A 14,132-nucleotide genomic window follows, 5' to 3' on the forward strand; every position below is an offset into this window, starting at 1 on the left:
CCCACCTTTTGATTTCCAAAGTCTCTTTCCATCAGACACTGCAGTGTAATTTTGAGACTTGTTACGTTACTACAATAAGGGATGCCCAAGTTTGCCTGAGGCTCTCTCTTAACCTTTCCCCTGTATTGACCCAGTTCATTGACAACACTTGTAGGAGAGAACCCAGCTAAGTGCTTCCCCCCAGCTCAGTCCATTCTCCTCCTAGAGGAGGCGGAGGGTGGACTTTGAGTTAGGTAGCTTATTTCCCTCCACCACAGCAGTAGTTCCCTAATCACAGGGACCAGCCTTACTCAACTTTATATATTCTCTCATTGCATCTCACACACGGTTTGAAGTAATAAGTGAACATGTGCTAAAGAGGTGATGTTATGAGAGCCCTTCCATTTTAGAGTCTGGTCGTAATAGAGAGGTTATTTTTACATCAGGCAGTACAGACTTTTTCCAACTCTGATGCCAGTGCTCAAGGCTTAAATCTCAGTATTTTAAATAAAAAATAAAATCTATATGATCTCTTCTTTGGGTAATGATGTGCAACAATTTGTGTCATTAGATATCAGAATGAACAGAACAAGTTTTCTTAAAGAAGGAGAGAAGTATAATTCCAGCACCTCATGTATCTTTTGGAATAGGGATATTAATCAATTTCCTTTCATGACACAGACCTTATTTTCACTCATGTTAACTCATGTCAAGAACTCGTATCTCAAAAACATAACATACCCCTTGCTTGGGATATCACATACAGATGTAGAAAATATAGAAAAGTCATGATATCCTAAAAATATGTTTAATTATGCATCTTAAAATTACTGTGAAATGCCCTAAATTTTCTTTAGAAAACATTTAAAGTTACTTATTTTACATGGTTTTCTTTCTTTCTATGTGTTTATGAAAGTTAAGAATCAATTTCTATCTGAACAATGCGTTCCCAAACTAATCTCCATCCAAATTAATAAAACTAGATGACAGATATGTTGGCATTTATTTAATGTTGTGTTTCTTTTTCTTTCTTGTCTATGATTAAGTGCCTCATTCCAATTTAATTTATAAGCTAGGAATCCTTCAAATGTTAAACAGGAAAATAAATTGAAAGATTGTTTGGGATTAACTGGGGCTTACACAGAAGAGCTAACTTATTTCCATATGCTATATCTAAGCCTGAATTCAAATTGTATAATATGGTTTTATTTGGCCAAAATAATAAGTCCCGATAACCCTTTTCTTCTTTCCCAGCCTCTTGGCTTTTACCCTGTCAGAAGCCACCATGTCACTGAAAAATGAGCCACAAGTAAATACCTCTGCACTGCAGAAAATCGCTGCTGACATGAGTAATTTGATAGAAAATCTGGACACACGGGAGCTCCACTTTGAAGGAGAGGAGGTGGACTATGATGTGTCTCCCAGTGATCTCAGGATACAGGAAGGTAAAGACTGATGATCTGCGTGGGGAGAAGGGAGTTTATCAGAGTTGACTGGCAGAGCACAAATGTGAAATAACCAGCAAATGACTGATCTTTTCAGACACCATTACACAGGGCTGAGGCCGCTTTCTTGTTTTAATACATTATGAGTCTTAATGCCTGTAAAAGGCAAGAATGCTGGTATCACTTATTCTTGCAATAACTTTATTTACTTATTTATTTTTTAGTGTATATCCCTTTCTCTGCTATTTATAACACTCAAGGATTTAAGGAGCCTAACATACAGACGTATCTCTCTGGCTGTCCAATAAAAGCGCGAGTTCTGGAAGTGGAACGCTTTACATCGACGACAAGGGTCAGAGCGTTTATGTACTCACCTCTCATTTGTCAATATATGTGATTTAATACATCGATTTTCATTTTTCTTCTTCCTTGTCATGACCATGTCTTTAGATTTTTGTTTGTTTTCTTGTTGTATCTTTCACTCCCAACTCTACCTCAGTTCTCAAGTTTTTGCTTCCTTTCCCGTTTTATCTTTATTCTCATACTTCTCTTTCCTCATCCTGGAAAGTAAATGTTCTTTTTTTATAAAAAGGGCCATTTATCAGTTTAATAAATTGCTAAGTGCCATTCTTATTCCTCCTCTCTCCCAATTTTCTGTTTAATTTGGACTCTTGGGACAGAGGCATTCCACTCAGCATGCCCGGTCTAGGTCAAGGAAAAGTTAAGCTCTCCTAATGCTTGTTGAGCAAGAAAATAATGATATTACCAGGCTCTTAAAGCCCAAAACGAAAAGGTACCAGGATGCTGGTTTGGTCAGTACCATTATCTGAAAATGCTGCTGAGGGAATGCCGCTAGCATAGTCTGCCTCTTATTTGCTCCTAGTACCCCATCCTCTAGGCGCTGTTGATACTGTTTCTTGTTGAGCCCTGGAAGAACTTTGGAGTAACATGTTGTTCTGGTTTGCTAATGCTGCCTTTTTGCAAAACCCCAGAAATGGATCGGCTTTTATAAAAGGGGGTTTATTTGACTACACAGTTACAGTCTTAAGGCCATAAGGTGTCCAAGGTAAAGCATCAACAATCCGGTACCTTCACTGGAGGATGGCTCATAGCATCTGGAAAACCTCTGTTAGCTGGGAAGGCATGTGGCTGACGTCTGCTCCAAGTTCTGGTTTCAAAATGGCTTTCTCCCAGGATGTTCCTCTCTAGGCTGCAGCTCCTCAGTGTCACTCTTAGTTGCTCTTGGGACATTTGTCCTCTCTTACTTTCTCCAGAGCAAAAGTCTGCTTTCAAAGGCCATCTCCAAAATGTCTCTGTTAGCTGCAGCTCTTCTCTCAGCTCCTGTGCATTCTTCAAAGCGTCCCCCTTGGCTGTAGCAAGCTTGCTCCTTCTATCTGAGCTTATATAGTGCTCCAGTAAACTAATCAAGGCCCATGCTGAGTGGGCAGGGCCACACCTCCATGGAAACCACCCAACCAGAGTTATCACCTACAGTTGGGTGGGTCACATCTCCATGGAAACACTCAATCAAAGAATTACAATCTAATCAACACTAATAGGTCTGCCCACACAAGATTGTATCAAAGATAATGGTGTTTGGGGGGACATAATACATTCAAACAGGCACACACGTCTTTATCAAGCAGAGCTGTACCCTTGAAAACAGAGTGGGCTCAGAGAAGCCGCTAGGGCAACCATGTTTGATTTTGCAGTTTTCAAATCTGTTGGTTGTGGGAAGTTGCTGTAGTTGGTGGCCTTTGTCCTTTCTGGTTCAGGTCCACCCCCAGCAGAGTCAGGTTGCTGATGGTTTCTACCTCAGAGGAAGCATGGAATAACCTTTCAGTCAGGGCTAGACTTTGCCTTCCCTTCTCCTTGTGTTTTGGAGGGTGGACTGTGCCGTGGGTTCTTGGTGGTGTTTCCTAGTGCTCTGTCCTGACCTACCTGTGCACTCACCTTGGTGTCTAGCCTTTGCTTTGGGCTCTTCCTGTTCTGAGTTGGTCCCTGACTCCATGATAAACCACTGAGCACAACCAGCCCAGAAATATCTCTAAAATGACTTTTGGCTTTTTATTTTGTTCATCAGCTTTCAGACTGAGAGGCAGTAAGGTATGGTTGTTAAATGCACAAACTCTAGAGCCAGATAGTGTTGGTTTAATTCCTGCTTTTGCTTTGTGATCTTAGGCAAGCTACCTAACCTCTCTGTTCCTCAGTTTCTTCATCTGATTAATAGATTTAATAGTGCCAACCTCATAGATTAGGTTTGTTATGAGTATTATATATATATATATATATATATATAATATTATTATAGTTAGATATCTTCTAAAGCTATCCATGAAGATAAATATTCAAGCTGCCATACCAGGACTTCTCTTTGCTCTTCCTTTGGTCAAGTGAGCTTGGTTTACTTCTGCTTTAAATTTTAGTCTGTGTGAGAAAGCTAAGGGTTATTCCTTATCTCAAGTGTTTACTGAGGAATATGAACTAAATTCATGCAATTTGAATGTGATTCCAGATAAATCAGAATGACACCTTTTCTAATTACTGAATACATTATATGTGCCAGTCCATCGCTACACACTTCTCTTGTCATGCTCACGACCACCCTGTGAGATAGATGTTATTACCCCTGTGCTAGTGATCTTCTACTTACCCACCCCTCCAGGTCCTCTCTGCACCCTTCTCCATCCACTTGCTGCCCCTCAAGTCTCCTCTGCTCTTGTCCTCTGATAGAGCTCAGCCAAGGGAGAGCACAGGTAGGAGAATGGGGTCAACCTGAGCTGGCCACGTCCTTTGACCAAAGGTGCCACCTGTCCCCCAACAGGCGGCCCTCTTTACACAGCTCTCTCCTTCTAGTTCCAGCAACTGGTCCTGCCTCTTGTCCCCTTAGGACTAGGGATGGTGGCAGCTCTGCCATCACAAGTCCCTGGTCACCATCCTCTCCTTTGCGGTTTCATTACCCCACCACTCCTTTATAGGAAGTACTTTTATTAAACCCCTTGAATTATTCCAATTCCAAAGAATTCCAGTAATTCTTCTGGGACTCTCTCTGACAGAATTCAAGTTGCTTGACTGAGGTTTCACAGCTGAGAAGCTGTAAGGCAGCATTTCAAACCTTCAAAACCTTCAAAAAGGACATGACGTGCTGTTGCTACTAGTCCATAGCACCTCACAATTGCTAAGACATTTAATGTATAACATTTCTGATTTAAAGTCAGGGAGAAATCTTGGCTTTTGCAAATTTTGGGAAATATGAGCCCAGGAAATGTGGCTTGCTTGAGTTGTATAATTTTTCTTATTTATTTGGGTTATCTTAAATTGAGCTTTTTCATTTGAATGCAGAGGTCCTAGCCACTCTGAGTTTTCCTTCACCCTTCTCTGTGAAATGTGATGCAGGGTGAGGCCTGCAATGTTGGTCAAGGTGAAAGGCAGTGCCTTAGTTTGCCAGGGCTGCTATGACATACCATGCACTGGTTGGCTTATCCACAGGAATTTATTGTCTCATGGTTTTGGAGGCTACAAGACCAACATCAAGGTACTGGCAGGGCTAGCTTTCTCCTCGAGTCTGTAGTCCGGCAATCCTCTGTCACATGGTGAGGTCTCTCTCTCCTTGTGTCTGCTCCTCTGATTCTGCTGACTTCTAGCTTCTATTGACTGATGGTGTCCAAATTTCCTCTGCCTTATAAGGACTCCAGTCATGGAATAAGACCCACACTATTTCAGTTTGGCCTCATCTAAATAGGATCTTCAAAGATCCTATTCACAAATGAGTCCACATCTTAGCTAATAATAGCATCCTCAGACCTATTGACAAATGGGGTCACACGCACAGGAATGCAGATTAAGACTTGAACATGTCTTTATGGTTCAATCCTCAACAGGCAGTGGGTAATCTGGAACCCCAGAACTGAGTTCCTTCAACTTCTGATTGCAGCATCTGTCATGGAGTCTAACCAGAGGCAAAGCAAGTGCTAGATTTGAATATTTACCGGTGTGGTTGGATTTCAGTTTTAAGAGTGCAAGTTGCATTGATTCTTGTGATCCTGTTTTATATACCACATTTATACATAGTGGATATGCTTTAGAAGCTTGCACAGTATGCCAGTCATATGTAATGAATGGCAGCAGTCCAGCTGTGGGGCCAGGAAAATTCATAGTCATCCAGGGGTTGCTGATACTGGAGCTTGGATAAAGTAGCAGAGTAGGAAAGGGTGGGAAATATGTACATCCCCCTGCCCCCCAACACCTATATGCCTAGGCTTCCTGGCAGGGGCCTCTAGTGATCCAGTGTCCCCCTTCATCTCTCCTCTGACAACACAACATAATAGGAGCTTCCTTCAGCATCTCCTGTGCTTTAGAAATACCCCTCCTTCTCCTGACACCCTCTTCTGTGTCAAAACGCCTATCCTCCAGGTCTGTTAGATCTTCTGATTGATGTATTTGCATTTTGAAAGAAGTGTTTAAAATTTTTTTTTAAATGTTAAAGACTCATTTTTGTTAAGTAGTTGGGGAAAATATCTTGTGTATCAGAAGAACTTTTACTCCTTTCACTGTCTTTTATCTTCCTGGTCCTCAAGGCAGAAGGTTTGCGTAGACAAGGCTGGGCCAGGGATGCATTTCAGAAGTAGGGAAGGCCTGCAATGGGTTTGTGAAGTGCAAAGAGTGGGGCTAAGTTGGTGCTCCTTACATCCTGCTTCCCTCTTACCCCTCAGACTGTCTGTTTACTGCTTATGCTTGTGGGCTAGACCCCTGAAGGCTATTAGGGCTTGAGTTCATCATCTCCTTTATCTGGGCTTTGTTTCAGGTGTGTGTGGGTGTGGGGGGGAGTGTGTGATAGGGTTGGTAGGAGTTTGTAGCATGAATCAAAGTGTGTCTTAAGTAGATTATAAGACAAATATTTAAGAGTAAAATTTTTTAAACTATAGATTTAAAAATCAGATATTTTTTCAAAATGTGCTTATGTACTTATGCAAAATAGGTAGACTGGTCTTAAGTATGCCTTCCATTAAGTCCTATTAATTAACTATTGCTCTTGAGAGCTTTCGGAATTTTTGTTGTTATCTAAAATACCAACCGTTTCTATTTATCACTGTAGGTACCAAGTATAAATCTTTACACTATTGAATTAACACATGGGGAATTTAAATGGCATGTTAAGAGGAAATTCAAGCACTTCCAAGAATTTCATAGAGAACTGCTCAAGTACAAAGCCTTTATCCGGATCCCCATTCCCACCAGAAGGTAACCATTTTGCATTTAATTATGAAGTGTTTTCGGTATACAAGTTGGGTGGAAAGAGTATTTCGTTCATATTGTAGGTTAACTTGTCCATTGCTTGTAAATATTTTCAATTAAATAGGTTCTGATAAAAATAAGCCATCTCATGAAAGACTTAAGGAAAATCATGGTCCAAGAATAATCTAATCAATGTTTGCATTGTGTTTGTGTGTGTTTCAGACACACATTCAGAAGACAAAATGTCAGAGAGGAGCCTCGAGAGATGCCAAGTTTGCCTCGTTCATCTGAAAACATGATTAAAGAAGAACAATTCCTTGGTAGAAGGGTAAGTCCTTTACTCCACTGTTTGAACATAATTTTGCAGTCCTGTAGAAACACAACATTTGCCAGGGAGTGAGGTGGGTCTCCCTGCAACTTCTCTCACCCACTGGCCCATCTCCCAGGCTGGCTTGGCTCCTCTGGAACTAGATAGGGTCTCCCCTTCTAACCCTGGGAGGCTGTGTTTCTGACCCTGGGGAGAAGGTTTTGCCAGAAGAGGAGGCATGCTCATTCTAAGGAGTCACATTATGAAGAAGCTGCCTGCCCTGCAGGGATCTCTCTGGGATTTCTGTGAGTCAAAGATTGTGCTCATCAACGTGGGTTTTGAAAGCTATTCTTTTTAAATCATGTATTTCTCTATATTTACCTTAGTATTTGTGGTAGCTCATCCTAACTATATGTAAAATCTCATTCCTAAACTATACCTGTGGCAGTTAGAGTCTGAGAAGTGTAGGACCGAGTAGGGGCATGTGCGACAGTAGATAACAGACTCCAGAGAAGGAGAACTTTGCCTGCTGTGCTCTAGTGATATGGTGCTGCATAGGGTAGAAGGTGAAGTATTTTATTAGAAAAGTAGCATGTATACATCAGTTCTGTTTTGTGATCTGAAACATTCATGTTCTGGAGGGAATGTTTTGATTTCCCCTTTGTAGTTGTCTTGCTTAAAAACACTTTAGGGATATTTTCCAAGATATCTAGACATATAAAATTCTACATTTTGTTGTCACTCTGTATACATATATGCAGACAGCTGAAAATGGTAATCTATGACCATTAACCCTTAATAATTCATCAAAAAGATGCTTTATTTTGTAGCATGGGCAATGTGACTGGCATGAGCTACTCCACTGCCTCAAGCTTAGGAAACACATTTTTAACATTTTTAAAATCAGGGTATGTCTTACAAGGAGAGTCTTTTTCTTCATTTTTACCACCCCCCTCCCCTTTTTTTTTCCTGAAAAGCCGTTAATAAATTTGTAGTATATCTCTCAATAAATCCAGTGCTAGAATTGAGGAAATACAAGTTTGGGGTAAAATCAAGAAATGCTTTAAACGTACCTACTATGGACAAACCCTGTACTAGTAGTCATGGAGGATAAAGAGAAATATAAGGCTCTGACTTAGTCTTTAAGCAGTTTATAGAAGACCTAAGCATGTGGAAAAGTAAATAACAAGAGATTTAAATAATGGTACAAAAGAATTATGGAAATAATGCCTGAATGCTATTCTTCATTTCCTTGCCCATTGATGATTCTAATAAATAACTGAATAACTTATAAAAATGAGGATGAAACAATGATCACATGTTTGTTGCTTACAGTTTAATTTTTTCTTTAAGTATGATCATGTTAACCTCATCTACTATTTGCATTACAGAAACAATTGGAAGATTACTTGACAAAGTTACTAAAAATGCCCATGTATAGAAACTATCATGCAACAGTAAGTACTTTTCAGTGATTCAGATATTGAAGTAATTTGTAAAATAGTCAGTTGTCAGCTAAAATTTGGATCATTTTATTAACACAAGTATTTATATCCACTTCTACATTTTTCCTTTAGTTAAAATAAATTAAGTGAATACAAAAGTGACTTGATTTCAAGGATCTGTTCTATGGTCATATGATGCTATTTTTAAAATATTGAATTTAAATGCATACATCTATAACAAAAGAGTTAAATGAACTTGAAATGATACTACAGGCTAGATTATCAAGAAATCAACCTCCTTGACTCCTTGAGTTTCCAGAATAATGCCAAAAAGCATTTCTCATCCTGAAGAAAAAAATCTGAGTAATAAGTGATGAAAACAGTTGAGCAAAGTTGCATACCCAAAGATTATACAGAGCATATTGTGATTGCCATCTGATTGGCCTGTGATGCCACAAAAGGCCCAACTTTTCATGTGAAAGTGAGAAGCATGGGAAAAGAGGGAGAAAAAACTCTTGGGAAACCAGAGAAAGCAGGGATGAGGTGGTGGGACTTAGAGGCAGTGCAGGGATTAGGCTGGGGAGGCAGGCAGCTGGCTGTCAGGTAACAAGAGGACATGGGCTTTAGAGAAAGTGTCAAAAAATGAGCTCTACCATCTTAGAGGTCCTTGAAGCTGGTGTTTTTAAAGGGTTAGCCTTCAATTATCCAGAGGTCTGGATAACTGAGAATGCACTGGATTATTATATTTTGGGTCTCTGTGTGTGGGTTCTATGTATGTATACGATGTATGTGCTGAACTGGAGTAGGCACAGTTAGCATTTAGCCTCTCATTTAGAGAAGGCCATAATATAGACACATAACCACCCAGAAGGGAGCCCTCTGTGAATTTAGGATAGAAAGTTAAGAGCGCCTTGACTGCCGCGTTTCCTTGCATCTGCCAGCCTGTGCTTTCTGAAGGCTGGGGCATGCATCCAGCTGGTCTCCTCTGCACACAGCTGACCAGGGCCTGGCTCACTGCCCACCTCCTGCAGCACCTTTGCAGGCTCAAAGGACTTGAAAGAGCTTACTGGCTTGTAACTCCTGGAGAACATTTTTTCAGGAAAACCAGCAATTTGAGTTCAACCAGAGAATCTTAAGAGAAGGATGATGGGAGAGGTTTCTTCCTTTCTGGAACTTGGAAACACATACTGTTGAAAGAAAATAATGAATACAGATCCTACTGCTATTATTACAAAAACTACTTAGCCACTCTGCTATGCTGTCACTTGTTGTGCTCTCTGAAATCAGACATGCTCTGTTTTCTTTAATTAAGAATTATTGAAATGTATGCTAGTACCATTATGAAATAATTTTCCATTTCTTTTACTTTTCTGCCTGCCTGTGACTGTACTTTGACTATTTCTTTTGGCTTTAGAACAGTACTTGGTGAGTTCAGTCATCTTCTTTCCACATACACTGTTACATTTTGGATTCTAATGTTGGTTCAAGAAATGTTTACATTTTTAAATGCTAATTTAAATGTATTTTTTCAGTCATAAAAGGCTTTCCAATGTTGAGCCATATTGTATTTAGAAATTCTAGAGTGCCTTATAAATATTTCCTTTGGAATGAAAACCCAGATAGCAACTGACTGACTATATTTCCTCCTCGTTTTTAATGACCATTTAGAATTTCCTCCCCCAACAGCTGAATTCCTGTCTGCAAAAAAGAGCATATTAAAAGTTATTTTTAGGTGTGTGTGTATAACTGATTTATACTTTTTATGTGCAAAACAAACCTAAATTAATTGGGAACAAGTTGATAGGATCATGAGTCATAGGTCTAGGAAAGAGATAGGTTCATGTGCCTAAAGATAGGGTCATGTGCCTAAAGATAGGATCATGTGTCCAGCTTCAGTAGGACCATCCACATCTGTATTTGGAATCTGTACTTTTAACAAATAGTTCAGATGATTCTTATCATCAGGAGAGTTTGAGAAACTCTGCTAAACTAGAATGTTATGGCCAGCTTAAACATGTTTTGGTAACGTTGGAGCACTGTAAAAAGTGGAGATAGATTTATTATCACAATATTTGTGTAACAGGACTTACCCCAAAGGAATTGGTTTTAGGCTTCAAAGCGCCCGGTCCCTGTAGTTTTCTTAAATGGCTTTTGAAATTAGACACAGACAACTCTTTTCTCTTACTTTTATATAGTCATTGGTTGGGTTTGTACTCAAACAACCACCTTTTCATTCAGGATTATGAAGACCTGTTTTTATTCCTTTTTTCCTCCTGGTTCTGCAAAACAAAGCATCTTAGTGTTTTAGTAGATTCAGAATCAGAGGGATCCCTCAGAGCTTCGCAATTCGTTCAAGTTATCTTCCCTCATTTGTAAAATAAGACAAATGTATTTCGCCTCTCCTCTGGGCATATATATGTTAAAATATTAGCACTATCTAACAATGTGTACAATAACCTATAAAATCTCAAATAGGAATTCCTTTTGTATTCTGAGATTGTATTAGTGCTGGCTGCAGTATAGAACCCATTAGCTGGACATTTTAATGTGTAATGAATATGCTTATCAGGGAATCAAAAAAGGAGGAATTAGGAACAGTAAATGTACTTTTTTTCTTATTGAAGATTAAAATCTAGAAATGCACAATTTCCAAGAGTAGGACCCTTAACTGGTAGGTAGGATAATATCCCTAACTTCAAGTAAATCGTTTAACTCCTGTAACTCGGATTCCTTATCTCCAGCATGGTGATTAGCTTGAAATCTTGGATAAAACATCCCACAGAACAATAATCCAGAGTTCACCTTTCCCTTGTTTTGTAGGATGAATAACTTTACCTTGAGGGGAAGAGTGGGTAAAGAATAAAGACGCACTCATTTTCTTTCCTTGCCGACAGAGAAGAGCTATACTTATTGAACAGCTGCATCTGCAAATTAAGGGATGAGTTTTCATGTTATCATTGAATCTTTGAGGTGGAGGAAGCTTAGATTGCCAAGTAATTTGCAGCGTTTGTTGTTACCCTTAGATTTGTCCCTTGTCCCTAAGCATGGGAACCTTTTTTGCTTCCCTGTTTCTCTAACTTTTTAGCCTTCAAATTCATAAATCCTATCTGAGTTTTTGACTTGAGACCATTGTCCTCTTAATGCCAAGAACATTATTTAATTGTACTTTGCAAAAGTTCTTTGCAAAAAAAAAAAAAAAAAAGAAACTGATAGGGACATTATTCAAGAGATTAATAAGCCCTATGGAATATTATCAGGCTAAACTGATCTTTAAATTATTAATGAGAATCATCTGCCCCAATGAAGAAGGGGATTCTTATCACTGAAGATGCACTGAGAAGTTTGGATAGCATCATCTGTGTTAAATTTCAAAGTTTAGTAATTAGGTTTGCCTCTAAGTTGACCTTGAAGCATTTACTTTCAATTTGATAAATCTGTATTAGAACAACCCTTATTGCCAGAGGTTTTTTATTTCCCCATTTAATAGGGCTACTTCCTTCCTGAAATCTCCTGTTAAACTTTACTAAATAATTAGGATGAATTTAAATTTCATATTAATGCACAGCTTTTAATTTTCTGCATTACTAATGAATATTTTTTCTTTAGATGAACTTCTTTACACTTAGCAATTTTGTAAAGTTAAAATTTCTGAATTATTTCAGAAACTATTTCTTTTGTCAACTATCTAATGATGAGTTCTGTGAATAAGAAAATTTGCAGGTATTAGAGAAATGGTTTCTTGCTTTTTGCTTTTCATTTTCTATTCTTCCATTCAATTGTTCTGTGGCTTTGCATAAATTAGTTACACCTCTGCAGTAGTTTCTCAAAACATACACTAGAATTGACATTTTCTGTCTGCTCCCTAGAGATAAAATGAAAGTTATGGTTTAGGATTTTAAAATGTTTTGGATTCTGCGGTTGACAGTATGCAGTGTCATTTCTAATAACCCATGGGTTACTATTTTTTCCAATTAGAAAGCAGCCCTGCAAATCAGATAAAGAATTGATGATACTGATCACCAAGTTTTATATAAGAAATGAAATTTAAAGACATTGGATTTAAAATCCTTATAAAAATATAGGCTAAGTGGGGAAATGTTTGATTTGTTTTTTTTAAGTATATTTATGTCCTTTTGAATTTTAAAGACCTATTTTCTACAAATAACTCTTAACAAAAGAAAGAAATGCAAGCATTTAATTGGACTTCACAAAGACTGACAGCTCAGAGAGAATTGTAATTTTTTTCCTATAAGGTTACTATTTCCAGTCACATATATAAAACTTTAAAGGAAAACTATTAGATTGTCCTTTTTATTTTGTTAATCCCATTTCCAAGGCCCGGATCAAATGTCACTTCCTCTGTGATACCACGTTAGCCAGAAAGTGGTCACCCTCCCTCCTTAAAACCCCTGTTACTACTTTTACATGTAACCTGTATGGTTATTCCCATAGAACTTTGTTGATGTGGAGTGTCTTTTTTGTCTTTGTTCTTGTATCAAGACTGTCATTGACATGGTCTAAGGACCATTGGCGTATCTGGGCTTACCAGTGGCTGCTTAAGAAACAAAACTTTGTAAATTGGGAACAATATAATGTCTAACTTTTAGTCGTCTCAAGGATTGTGTGAGGTAAAGATCCTGGGTATGCTACACATTACATAATGCTGATTTGAATTTCCCTTTATACCCTCACATTTTGCATCTTACGCTCCCCTAGCTAGAATATGTGAGGAGCCCAATTTGAGTAAGATAAATGCTGAATGACTTGCTTTTTTAAAAAATTTCCTTATTAGAGAAGTTGTGGGTTTATATAACAACATACATAAAATAAAGATTCCCATATACCACCCCACCACCATCACCTTGCACTGGTGTGGAATATTTGTTACAATAGATAATAGCACACCTTTGTATTTCTACTGGTCATTAAAGTCCATGGTTTAACTTAGGGCTTGCTGAGTAGTGTAATTCCATGGACTTTTTAAAAAAAGTTTTTATTCTGTTACCATATATACAAATCCAACATTTCCCCTTCCAATCACAGTCAGATACATATTTCTGTGCTATTACTTGCATTCACAATGTTGTGCTACCATCACCACCATCCACTGCCAAAACATCTTCATCATTCCACATAGGAACCTTGTACATTTTAAGCCTTAACTTCCCATTCCCTACCTCCACCCTGTCCTCTGATGGAGGACTTATATTCTGTATTCTGACTCTATTCTAATTGTTTCAAATCAGTGAAGTCATACAATATATGTCCTTTTGTATCTGACTTATTTCATTCAACATGATGTCTTCAAGGTTCACCACATTGTTGCATGTATCAGAACTCCTCCTTTTTACAAGCTGATACTATTCCATTGTGTGCATATTCCACATTGTGTTTATACATTCATTCTTTGTTGGACACTTGGGTTGCTTCCGTCTTTTGGCAATTGTGAATAATGCCACTGTGATCACCGGAGTACAGATATCTGTTCATGTCCCTGCTTTCAATTCTTTTGGGTATATACCTTAAAGTGGATTGCCAGGTCATATGGTAGTTCTGTACTTAGCTTTTTGAGGAACCACCAAACTGTCTTCTACAGCAGCAGTACCATTTTACATTGCCACCCGCAATGAATGAGTGTTCCTATTTCTCCACATACTCTCTAACACTTGTTATTTTCTGTTTTTTTATTTAATAGTAGCCATTATAATGTGTGTGAAATGA

General features: G+C 38.5%; 1 protein-coding gene across 10 annotated transcripts in view; it reads left to right on the plus strand.

Annotated features, from left to right (window-relative positions):
- PLD1 (phospholipase D1) overlaps nucleotides 1-14,132 on the plus strand; it is a 234,676-nt gene that overhangs the window by 97,808 nt on the left and 122,736 nt on the right. For all 10 annotated transcript variants that reach the window (XM_037840656.1, XM_037840674.1, XM_037840664.1 and 7 more), the window contains 5 exons: nucleotides 1,234-1,424; nucleotides 1,649-1,776; nucleotides 6,520-6,665; nucleotides 6,882-6,987; nucleotides 8,358-8,423. In XM_037840656.1, coding sequence (XP_037696584.1) covers nucleotides 1,265-1,424; nucleotides 1,649-1,776; nucleotides 6,520-6,665; nucleotides 6,882-6,987; nucleotides 8,358-8,423 — 606 coding nt within the window. In that variant the 5' untranslated portion in view covers nucleotides 1,234-1,264. The remainder of the gene's footprint in view (nucleotides 1-1,233; nucleotides 1,425-1,648; nucleotides 1,777-6,519; nucleotides 6,666-6,881; nucleotides 6,988-8,357; nucleotides 8,424-14,132) is intronic.

The sequence above is a fragment of the Choloepus didactylus genome, chromosome 1 (assembly GCF_015220235.1).
Source record: "Choloepus didactylus isolate mChoDid1 chromosome 1, mChoDid1.pri, whole genome shotgun sequence".
NCBI lineage: Eukaryota > Metazoa > Chordata > Mammalia > Pilosa > Megalonychidae > Choloepus > Choloepus didactylus.